The sequence below is a fragment of the Cataglyphis hispanica genome, chromosome 17 (assembly GCF_021464435.1).
Source record: "Cataglyphis hispanica isolate Lineage 1 chromosome 17, ULB_Chis1_1.0, whole genome shotgun sequence".
NCBI classification, from domain to species: domain Eukaryota; kingdom Metazoa; phylum Arthropoda; class Insecta; order Hymenoptera; family Formicidae; genus Cataglyphis; species Cataglyphis hispanica.
Window position 1 is genome coordinate 5,354,978 of NC_065970.1, and position 12,890 is coordinate 5,367,867.

At 31.9% G+C, this 12,890-nt stretch overlaps 2 protein-coding genes across 4 annotated transcripts in view; one reads left to right on the forward strand and one right to left on the reverse strand.

Moving 5' to 3' along the window:
* The window catches only part of LOC126855968 (b(0,+)-type amino acid transporter 1-like), a 37,373-nt gene extending 29,138 nt beyond the window's left edge, over positions 1-8,235 (forward strand). The window contains exons 1-5 of one of the 3 annotated variants that reach the window (XM_050604096.1): positions 1,275-1,387; positions 5,247-6,355; positions 6,634-6,847; positions 7,057-7,362; positions 7,810-8,235. In XM_050604096.1, the coding sequence (XP_050460053.1) occupies positions 1,300-1,387; positions 5,247-6,355; positions 6,634-6,847; positions 7,057-7,362; positions 7,810-7,874 (1,782 nt within the window). In that variant the 5' untranslated portion in view covers positions 1,275-1,299 and the 3' untranslated portion in view covers positions 7,875-8,235. Of the gene's footprint in view, positions 1-1,274; positions 1,388-5,246; positions 6,356-6,633; positions 6,848-7,018; positions 7,363-7,809 lie in introns of those variants that run through there. The other 2 variants (XM_050604097.1, XM_050604098.1) reach the window with 2 other exon arrangements.
* Positions 8,236-8,443: 208 nt separating this feature from the next.
* Positions 8,444-9,607, reverse strand: LOC126856021 (uncharacterized protein C1orf131-like). Its single transcript, XM_050604180.1, has 2 exons — positions 9,348-9,607; positions 8,444-9,118 (listed from the first exon to the last, which is right to left on the reverse strand). The coding sequence occupies exon 2, from the start codon at positions 9,091-9,093 to the stop codon at positions 8,593-8,595; it is 501 nt and encodes a 166-aa protein (XP_050460137.1). The 5' UTR covers positions 9,094-9,118; positions 9,348-9,607; the 3' UTR covers positions 8,444-8,592.
* Between the last annotated feature and the right edge of the window lie 3,283 nt (positions 9,608-12,890).

Sequence of the window (12,890 nt, forward strand, 5' to 3'; positions counted from 1 at the left end):
AAGTCAGATTAAGTTAAGCAAGTTGCTATGTGACCAAACTGATGAGGTGATCAAAATTATCCCTCAGAAATATGTACACAGTGTGTGCTACGAAAGTAGAAAAGATTTTATGATACTCGATAGTGATCTCAATAGTCCCGACAATTGATGAATATTTCTATTTTAATGGCAAAATAAATATTCCATGTAATTTATTTTCACGAATATTAGTTACGTTTAAAATATTATATAAAAATATTAGTTTATGCTAAATTTTAAATCCACAATAAATTTATTTCAGGCTGTCTACTCAAATCATGTAAAAAAATTCCCTGATCTTCCAAGTATTTTTATTCAAAATTCCAGGTAAAGAAAATATTTTAAAGATTTTTAGTGTCATTCAGTTTCCGTAAATAAGTTTTTTGTTGTATGTGTTTTCTAATATTTTTTACTTATACAATGAAAAAACACAAAGCCATTTAAATTTCAAATATACTGAAAAGAATTGTATACTTAGCTTTTGTTAAGATAAAAATTTTTAACTTGTCTAACATTTTCATTTTTTATTACAAATTAATTATTAACAATGAAAATAAAGAAAATGTATTGCATATTCAATATTTTGTTAAGACATTGAATATATATAAACAGACATAGATATATATTTTAATAATATATTTTGACGGATTGCCTGCTGCTTACAATCTAAGAGCAAAATTATCAAAGAGAGAATTTTTTTTTTAATTTCCTGAGTCTCAATAAAATTTCATAAGAATTCCCTGATTTCTTCAGATACAAAAAATTCTCTGAAAATTTCAGGCTTTCCATGTTTCACCAGAGAGTTATTCTCTTTTAAAAAGTCAACACTTTGTGATTCTCTTTTAAAAAGAGTTGAACAATATATACGATGTGTCATATTCGCTCAATCTGCTCAATCTGCAATGAACAGAATTCGGTTTTCGCGAGCCACGGCGAAGTTCAGAAATGCGAAGCATTTGCGTATATCCGATGAGATCAATAGCGCGAAACGGTAGTAACTAAACAAGGTCACCTTGAGGAAAGAAAGAAGCGCACACACCCCCGCTATGAAATTTTCATCGCGACGCCATATGACTGGCGAATTTCGCGCGCATTTCTTGTTATTTATCCCGGCGAAAGAGGAGCCGGTGCTATTCTGGCGTGTCGCCACGCGAACTATTACGGTCGCGGCACGGCGTCTCGGTAATAATAATACGATATATAATTGTTTTGTCACGTGGGTATAATCGCAGCGGGATTGGCCGGCGCAAGTTCCCGTTTACCGCCCCAGTTACGAAAGGGATGCGGCACGAGCCGGTTAGTTTTCTTGTCGCGCGTCCACCCTCGAATGATTATACGCATCCGTCGATTCGCTCGTTTACGACACCCGGTATGGCAAATCTATCACCAGCACGTTAATATTAAATATATAAGGTTGATTAAACCATAATATCGTAACAAGAGGATTTTAAATTGCAACACATCAGTGAAAAAAATGTTCAAACATTATCTCTCTAAAGAATCGTCGAAGCAAGTATCATATACTTTTATCTAAATTAAAAAGCATTGTAATCTATTTTAAAATAAGATACCGCGCATTTCTTTTTAACATTAATTGTTAATTTAATAAAAATAATCACAAAATATTAAGGATGTCTATACATATAATAGTAACAAAAAATTTTCGAAATTTAAATAGAAAAAAATACATATTTCATACATTAATATATAATATAATTATATTAAATATTATTAAATATTAATATATAATAACATATTTCTTACATTTACATTGTTTGGAAAATGAAATAAATCTGGAATATAAAAAAATTAAAGTATCAAAAAATAATATGTTTTTTAAGGTCTTCATAAAAAGAAATAATTGTAATTAATATTTTTCCTTTGATTGTGTATCCTCTGAAGTCAACTGCAAGAAAAAAACTTAAAAAGTAGCTTACAGGAAGATCTTGAGTTAAAAGCATTTTGCTATAATTTTTAATAAATAACTTTTAAATTAATAAGTGGATTTAAATCAAGTTTTGCATAAATGTTTAGTAGAGTTTTGTTAATATATGTTAAAATTTTTAATTTGTTGGCGATGTTTTTTTCTTTTTCAAATTTGTCATGCTAATGCTATATAATAAATGCTATAATACGTAAGTTTTCATAAGAATTAATACAAACTTTAAACTTAAATAATTTTTTAAACCATAAAGAAAACTGTGCTCAGATTTTGTACAGATATTCAGAAGAAATATAGTAGAACAATCTACGAAATTTTTCTGCTTTTGTCAATTTTGATGATACATACATCCTTAGGTCTTGAAATTAGTGAAAATTATTCTTCATATAGCATATTCTTTATCTAATTTTATATAAATATATTTAACTTTTTTTGCAGCTTAAATAAAATTACGTTATGTGTGTATATTCAGTACGTAATGGAATAATCTTAACAAAAAGATTCTTCAATCAAACTCAGCACTGCAAATAATTGCAACAAATTGTACATATAAAATGATTCATCTTGTAATCTCTCTCTAAAAAATCACGTCACGCTAACCGATAGTCTCCGAAAGATCACAGAGTCAAAAGTAGTTCTCGCGTTTATGTAAGGAGCGGCGGAATTATTTCGAGCCCGACGTATCGCGCGCGAAATTATACACGAGGGCAGACCACGTGGTCCAAATCCACCTCGCCGGACGGGTCTAAACTTAGGAGTGCGCATAAACTGAGCGTTCGTTCGGTTTCCTCCGCGGCGCTTTTTACAATTACGACTCTTGCTCATTTCTCTCTCTCTCCCCCTTCTTTTTCCTCTCCCCTTCTCCTATTCCCTCTCTTGCTCCCCCTTTCTCCATCCCCCTCTCTCCCTCTCTCATTCTCTTTTAAAACGAAATTAACGAATAAGACGAGATGTACGAATAAAAACGACAATCCGCATTCATTAAGATTATATACCCTTTTTAACAGAGATTTATTTAATGGGAGGAAGGGGAGAGGCTATCCGAAATTTGAGAAGATGTTTCTCGAAAAACTAAGTTTTTTGACCCTAAGACGTTTTAAAACATATCTATGGAGCATTGCATTAGAATCTAGGCTTACAGGATTAGCACTGCTATTAATTTAGAGATATTATGATTACAGATAACATGATAATTGATAAATTTATTAATAATGTAAAAGCTATATAACTAAATTTTATATTATAAATTCATAAACCACTGTTCATGATTGATAAACTAATTAATAGGCATACTATTGTTTTATTTTTTATTTTGAATTTACATATATAAATTATTTCTTAATACAATTTAAATAAGGACTTTCTTAACAACCTCTTTTTACTTGTATTTATGCTAAAAATTTACTTTTTTTAATGTTTATATGTACTTTTTAGGCACTGTTTTTTTGTATTTAAATAATAATAAAATTTTTAAAAATGTTTTTCTATTTATTCCTAAATTACAAATGTATATACATTGGCAAACATGTTTCTCACATGTATATTATACAGGATGGGTTATTTTAATCGATCCACTGAAATATTTCAGACTTCTTAAGTTTAAGATAAAAATGTTTCAGACAAATGTTGTTTGATGCTGAGGAGATCATCTGGTGATGATCTTCATTTGACTTTGGATCAAAATCCAAAGGGTTATTTCAAGGTTACTTTATTTTTTTGATGAACCTCATATTTTTTATTATATATTCTTATTATCCTTCTTTACTGAAGGTAATCCTTTTTTACCAAAGGTAATATTTCTTAAGATTAAAGATCTTTCTTTATCAAATATAAAAAATAGGTGAATTTGTTTAAAAAATAAAGTTGACCTTAAAATAATTCTTTGAACTTTGATCCAAGGTCAAATGAAGATCACCATCAGATGATCCTTTCAACACCAAACAACTTTTGTCTAAAACATTTTTATCTTAAATTTAAAGACTGAAATATTTCAGTGGATTAATTAAAATAGCCCATCCTGTATATATATTCTTTAGATATACGTTCAATTGAAACGTGGATTACAGGTCATTGTTCCATGAAAATCTCAGTTAATGTTTCAGTTGAACTTATCATATAGTTTACAGTCTCTCCCCCCAAAAAAATCTTGGATATGTTCTTATTTTCAATTTTCTCAAAATTTTCTGCATGATATTCTTCAAGCGTAACTCATGTGGATTTATTTCATCGCGTTCGTCGAACTTTCGCGTGTACGCCTGTCGACCAGCATTATCGATTACATCTATAAAGCACCAATCGCAACACCCTATCAGTGTTTCCCAAAACGTATATTCCTCGGAACACTAGAATTTCACTGAATGTAAATAGTAGTGATCCAAACCAATGATCATTCTCTCTCTCTCTCTCTCTCTCTCTCTATATATATATATATATATATATATATATATATATATATATATATATATATATATATATCTTGAATAATCCTTAATCGAATCGTTCTCTTATAAAATATCTAACATTAAGTTTGTAACTAAAAAAAAAGAAAAAAGAAGGTGTGTGTGTGTGTGTGCGTGTGTGTGTGTGTACATATATATCTAGATTTAAGCCACTCCCATGCCTGGAGTAACTTTTGCGGGAAATTTCGATCTTTAAAATTTTGGATGTTTTTTAACGACTTGAAATTTTCAGGAATTTATTCATCTTCAAAAGACCTTTCAAATAAGCCTCTTGACTTTTTGACTTTTGACTTTTAGTGCCATTTAAAATTTTCAATCCCCCATACCGCCTTCGCTCATCTGGGACGCCTATGCCGAAAGATAGCTTTTTTGAAAAATCGGAACACATATTTTACCATTTTCCGATATTTTCATTTTCATTACAAAAGTTATTTCGGGGTTTCCACACTTTTCGTAAACTCTATATAAACAATTGTAGCCTTGAGAATTATAGTTAACTTTAATAAATTGTATTAAATCGAATCGATAATAAATCTAATTGATATATACTTTTAGTAGATATCTCAATTTTCGATTAATTATATATTTAGTGTGTACAATATTTTGTGTGTAACAAATTTTATTGTACAATACTTAAATAAATAAAAAATAGTGTAATTTTATTTTGCGCGGTATTTTAGCATCATCATTTTTTTACATTATTATGCTCTTGGCAAAGGCTATGCTTTATTAATTTCTGATATATATTTAGTCTTTTAATTATTCAACGTATATAAATAACGCAAAGAGAGTATCTGATCGATTAAAAAATATATCTTTCTTTCTAGCTACCGTGGGACATGATCCGCAGACGAGCAATGGCAGTCAGCCGCAGCTGCAACAGCAGCAGTTACAATCTGGGGGTTGGCTGGGGGGCGGTGTCAGTGACACTGGCAGCGGACTGGTCTGCCGATCATCGTCAAACAAATCGATCAATGGCAGTAGCAAGCCGTCGTTATGTCATCATCCTCAACAACAGCAACAGCAACAACAGCAAGGCCAATCTGGGGGTATGGGGGATGACGAAGACGGGGGTGGAGGGTGCGGAGGGCTGGAGGGGACGGACGCAGAGGCGAACGACGCTGTTCACCTCAAGAGACGGGTGGGACTCGTCAGTGGGGTGGCTCTAATCGTCGGCACGATGATCGGCTCCGGTATCTTCGTGTCGCCGTCGGGTCTGCTGCTGCGTACCGGCAGCGTCGGCATCAGTTTCGTCGTGTGGACCGCATGCGGCCTGCTGAGTCTGTGCGGCGCTCTCGCCTATGCCGAGCTGGGCACCATGAACACGAGCAGCGGTGCCGAGTACGCGTATTTCATGGACGCATTCGGCGCGCCGCCTGCCTTCCTCTTCTCCTGGGTGTCCACCCTGGTGCTCAAGCCATCGCAAATGGCGATTATCTGCCTGTCGTTCGCCCAGTACACCGTCGAAGCGTTTACCGTCGATTGCGAACCACCTGATCAAGTGGTCAAAGTCGTCGCCCTGCTGGCGATCGTCTTAATACTTTTGATCAACTGTTACAGCGTCAATTTGGCCACTGGCGTACAGAACGCCTTCACTGCTGCCAAGCTGATGGCAATACTTGTGGTAATTGTCGGCGGTTCGTACAAATTGATACAGGGTAACACGCAGCATCTACAAACGGCGTTCGACACTATTGATGGCAGTACTATCAACTTCGGTCGCCTCGCCACCGCTTTCTATACCGGCCTCTGGGCTTACGACGGCTGGAACAATCTCAACTACGTGACTGAAGAGATCAAGAATCCTTCCAAGAATCTGCCTAGGTCCATTATGATCGGCATACCGCTCGTCACGCTTTGTTACGCGCTGATCAACATATCTTATCTGGCAGTCATGTCACCATCGGAAATGATCGAGAGCGAGGCTGTGGCAGTAGTAAGCATTATCGATGAGAAAAGATATTATTCTTTTGCAACAATAGGAAACAAAAATTACCTTTAAGAAAAGCGACAAGGTAATAGACGCACAGAATATGTGTCCTTCAATTTTTTGTTCAATATCGTTTTAGAAATTGAATTGTAGAATGATTTAGAGATAACGATTGGCTTGTCAAATCCGAAATATTCTAGGACATTAATGGGTTACTTTGCTGCGAACAATTCGGTGTCATATTCCGATCATTCCAAAGGATTAAGATCCTCTGTGTTTTGCAGACATTCGGCAATCGGATACTGGGTGTGATGGCATGGTTGATGCCGCTTTCTGTAGCGATTAGCACATTCGGATCCGCTAACGGCACTCTATTTGCTGCGGGCAGACTCTGCTTTGCTGCGTCGCGAGAGGGTCATCTGCTCGATTGCTTGAGCTACGTGCACGTACGACGCTTCACTCCTGCTCCAGGCCTCATCTTCCATTCCCTCGTAGCAGGTATTTACGCAATGCGAATCATAAACTCTCTTTCAGCTCGTTTCTTGGATATTTGAATATTGAATTAATTTTTCAATCCTTTATAACTTTTATATTATTTGAGATTTTACTTTATATAACATACGTTGTGTTTTTTCCAAGGTGAAATTGTCGCTACGTTTTTACTTCAAGGTATCTAGACGCATTAAGCCAAGTCATTGATTTCGCAGGCGCGATGGTTCTCTCTGGCAATATCGACTCGTTGATTGATTTCTTCTCATTCACTGCATGGATATTCTACGGCGGCGCGATGCTCGCTCTGCTGGTGATGCGAAGGACCAGACCAAACCATCCGCGACCATACAAATGCCCGCTAGTGATACCTGTGCTTGTGCTCATCATCTCTGCATATCTCATAGTGGCGCCAATTATCGATAAACCGCAGATCGAGTACCTGTATGCGGCCGGCTTCATCAGCGCAGGCATGCTCGTCTACCTCCCGTTCATAAAATTTGGATATGTGCCCAAATTCATGGGTAAGTATATGCCACTACACTGTTAAAATAAAAGCCGAATCGCAGAGTTCATAGACGTCCAGACATTTCAATGTAGAGCGTTCTGTATCAGTTATTGTGTATCTGATCGTGAACTAAAATAAACTTGCAGAAAAAAAATAGAAATATTTATTAGTAATTAAAATTTCAAGTGAAATTAAAAAATCTAGACATTTCTTTTTAAAATCTCAGATTAATATTAAAACTAAAAGATGAAAAGCTATTAAAGTTTAGAGTTTTAAAATTTTGAAAGTCTAACATGTATATTAAAATTTTAAAGAGATGCTTAAATTTCAAGACATTGCAGAGGTTGAAATTCTTTTTAAAAAAAGAATGAAAATTTAATATTTAGAACATTATTTATTTTTCTACTGTAGCATGCTTTTAAATTTCCTATTGAATGCTCTCGTGTCTATTTTCCAATTACAGAAGGTGTCAATGCTTTTCTGCAAATGTTACTAGAAGTGGCCCCAACAGCAGTTGCCTTTGACTGATTTCGAGAGATACAATTCTTCAGATCAACGTACAGTTCTCCAGGATGCCGAATCATTCCATTATGGCATTGCACGAACTGTTTACATCTGAATAATCCTATTTTAAATACATACAGACAAGAGCGTTATATATCCTATACCTTACAAAGCTCAAGGCTGGCCCCCAAAAACAAAAAAAAAAACGAATTCATAAAAAATATATATATATTATATAAAAATATATTATTTTACTACTTGTTATTCTTCGTACATAGTATACAACACACAGAAAAGATGTTATTGTTAGACAATAGATAGTTAATGTTGTAACAAGACAGCAATTGAATCAACAGAAAATATTTTAAATGTTTACAGTTACAAATTGGCCTTTCTTTTTCTTTATATATCCTTCTATTTTTCTCCCTATTTTTCTTCCTAAGAGAAAGATAATATCTAAATTATTCTATATCATTTTTAATTCCTAATATAGTTTCAATATATATTATTAATTTTTTTTCTTAAGCTATATTTCTTAGAAATAATTAATTCAACTAAAGTTTCTAATTAAAAAGCTAGTTAACAAAGGATAGTTTCAATAATTACAAATATAGTCAGTTTTTATTTTTCAAATTATAATTTTTTTTTACAAAACTTTATTTTTAAGCTTGAATAAGTTATTTCTTTATTCTAGTAATTTTGATAAATTTTCAGAGGAGATTTCAAATATTTACCAATAAATTCAGCCCTTCTGTTTGGCCAAGGCACCCTTTGGTACCTTTCCATAAACTCCTAAAATATCACTATCTTTCTTGTGTACTTTCTTGGATTTAGATTTGAGCAAACTACTAGTAAATCCAGATATATGTTTCTCCTCTTTCTTCTTTTTTTGCTTCTCTATCATTCGACTCTTCTTTAATGTTTTATAATTCATCCTTCTATTCTTAGGAGGCATCGCTCCTAAACTGATGGCAAGCTCAACTTTTGCTCTTTTTGCTTTTGGTTTCTCAAAACCAGACATACCGAACTTAATAACATCATAACGTAGCCTCTTCATCTCTTTTTCTTGTTGTTCCTTCAATTCAGCAGGCATTTGTTTTTTTTTGGAATCCTGTTCCTCATTATTGCGCAAACCATCTGCAGGTTTTAATTTTCTCTTTGGAGCTTCATAATTCACAGAGATGTAGTCACTTGTCGCATTCTTCTTGATTTGGGACACACGCGTTGGCACAAAGTCTTCCATTTTTAATGTCCTTTCAATCTCCTTTCTTCAATTAAAAAAAAAACATATTATTAAAAATATATTAATAAAATATATTATTAGAGAAAATGTTGGCTTCAATAAATAATAAATAGGTTAGAAGAACTAACCTAAGAAAAGTAATCTCTAAAAAAGTCACAAAATATATTTAAAAAAAGAAAATACTTTAAATATATTTAAAAAAGCAAAAATTGGTATTATCAATAATTATAAAATTTTAACTTATATCAACTTACAATTTAATCACAACATAACTATACACAAAACACAAAACTATTGATATTTTCTTTCAAAATGTGTCTGTCTCCTGTCTCCAATAAATTACAGGTCTCTTTTCATGTCTTTTTAACAATATAGCATCAAATTTAATGACGTGTCATTTGACGCTAAGTGAGCGTCGAGCGTCAGCCTAAAAAGGCATTTTAATGGGATTCGCTAGCACAGCATAGGCACAGTATTAGGTACATATAGTAAGTAGTTCACTCTTCTATGTCGGCCCATTTGTTCTCGATGCTAAACGATCGCCATATTGCTGGTTGTGCGCGGGCTTTAATTTGAATGATGATAGATTACTAGTTAAGATAGAAATCTATATATGTCTAATTGTGAGACTTACAAAAAATGTTATGAAAAAAATTAATTTAACATTTATTATTGCTTTTAATTCATAATACTATTTTATATATTAATAAATTTATACGATTAATAAAAATAGTAAATATAATATGATTGTACACAACAAAAATATAAAAGCGACAATAAGCGAAAAAGAATAATACAATAAAATATATAAAATTAAAAACAACAATTTTATTTTAAAAAATGTGTATTTAAAAATGTATTATTTATTGATATATGTATATGTATACAAAATTTTAATAATAAAAATTTACAATGTGATAGACATAATTTAAGTTATAAATTAAAAGGTTCAGAGAATCGATTATGTATCACAAAATAATAAAAATTTTAAAAGTGAATTTTTACTCAATTGTATAATTTTCATGATAAAAATGCGATATTTCTCACATGAGATTAATAAAATATCATGCTATAATGTTAAATGATATTAAAATAGCAATTTAAAAAAGATTTATATGTAATTAAAGTATACACTAAAATATAACAAATCACATGTAACCTTCTTCGTTACTGTGGCCCTACTGGGATTCGTATGATGTTAGCTGACGACTAACACTTTTTTAAATAATTATGTGTTAAATCAATTGTATTTCGTTTGTAAATGATTGTAGTGCATTTATTTTTGTTTGTTAGTTTATAATTAATTTTTAATTAATTAATTGTAGACCATGAAACTAACCGACATGTACTATAAAATTACAAAAATAGATGTGAAATCGGTTGTATTTCATTTGTAGATGATTGTAGTACATTTATTTTGGTTTGTTTGTTTATAATTAATTTTTAATTAATTATTTAAAGTTTGGAATCTACCAAAGTACATGCATGAAAGGCAGGGTGGACCTCGCTTTACAACTTATAAAATACATGCTACATTGTAAAGCAAGGTCCATCCTGTCTACCGGCGGGGAGGGTATGGGAGGGGAACCAAAGGCCTCCCTTGCACCCCCATGTGCATGCGCGTGCGCGCGTGCTTCCTGTTCATGCATGCTTTGGTATATTTCAGATTTAAATAATTAATTAAAAATTAATTATAAACTAACAAACAAAAATAAATGCACTACAGTCATATACAAACGAAATACAATCGATTTCACATCTATTTTTGTAATTTTATAGTACATGTCGGCTAGTTTCATAGTCTACAATTAAACAATTAATTAAAAATTAATTATAAACTAACAGACAAAAATAAATGCACTACAATCATCTACAAACGAGATACAATTGATTTCACACATAATTATTTAAAAAAAGTGTTAGTCGTCGGCTAACATCATACGAATCCTATTGAGCGTTATGTGGCCGCCATATTGTTAGTAGTGCAACTCGGGGTCTGTTCGATTTGCTGAACTGGCTGCACTAAGGGTCTATTTCACCACCTTCGGTTAAGTTAACCGATGGTTAAAATCAGCAGGCCTATTCTCTAAAGGCCATTGCACGTGAAAAAAATTTAGCCGTAATCATAAGACCATAAGCAAATCGACCAATCACAATCAAACATTCTAAAACATAATAAGAATGTTTGAACGGCTTTACGATTATGACTAAAATTTTTTAACGTGCAATAGCCTTAACTTTGTAACGATGGTGTCGTTATCTTATGTAGCGACGATCGTCGCTTGCGCTAACAACAAACCTATTCTGTAACTCAGCCTAGCGATACGATATCGTTACAAAATGTGATTCCGATATCGTTATCGAAATGAATATGTTCTCATTGACATAACTCTATTATTTTTGTTTCAACCAATCATATTCTCACGTTTACAGAACTTATTAAATGGATTTACGAACGCGACAAAGTGATGTGTTTTTATTATTGGTTATGTATTATATTTATGTATAGTTAAGCGGAGAGCACACACTTTTGCATAAGCGCATAACAATAAACATAAGGAAATTGATTGGTTCATTTTCTTATGCATACATTTGTGGACCAATCAATTTCTTTATGTTTATGGTTATGCGCTTAATCGGGGAGCACACACTTTTGCATAAGCGCATAACCATAAACATAAAGAAATTGATTGGTCCACAAATGTATGCATAAGAAAATGAACCAATTAATTTCCTTATGTTTATTGTTATGCGCTTATGCAAAAGTGTGTGCTCCCCACTTTATTATTGGTTATTATATATTATTTATGTATAAGAGAAAAATATCATGACAGAGTAAGTATTTATATATGTTATATATAATGTAAAATTATAAATTAAACCTAATTTATATCATGCTAGAGATATTGTCGTTTTTTTGCAACAAACTATAATAAAGAAAGAAACGCGAGTGCAAAGTTTCAAAGATTACAAAGTAAAACCGGAAACAGCCTAATCTATTATATTCTTGACGCGTTTTGTTATTTTTAAAACAGATGTATTAAATTCAATATTTTTATTGTACGGTTTTATAATTTAATTAATTAAATTTTTTACATTATACACATACATTAATATATATATATATATATATATATATATATATATATATATATATATATATATATAAGAAAGAAAACAATTAATACATTAATATATATATATATATATATATATATATATATATATATATATATATATAATTATTAATGTATGTGTATAATGTAAAAAAATTTAATTAATTAAATTATAAAACCGTACAATAAAAATATTTATTGAATTTAATACATCTGTTTTAGAAAAAATAATAAAACGCGTCAAGAATATAATAGATTAGACTGTTTCCGGTTTTTACTTTGTAATCTTTGAAACTTTGCACTCGCATTTTTCCCTTTATTATAGTTTGTTGCAAAAACGACAATATCACTAGCATGATTTGTTGTTACGCAGAATTGATGACACTATAACGAAAAACTGTATTCTATAATTCAGTGTAACAATATATGTCGATAAAAATATCGATAAAATATTAAATTTCGTCGTTAAGATATCAAGGGATAAAGGACCCCTCGATAGCCCGTAACGACATAAAACGATATTAGTAAAATAGTGGATTTTGCGATTTAGTGCTGTGTGTTACTATCATTTATTATCATAATAATTTAATTTTTGCAACAAACTATAATAAAGAAAGAAACGCGAGTGCAAAGTTTCAAAGATTACAAGATGCGTTCTGTTTCACGCATTGAGCGCACAGA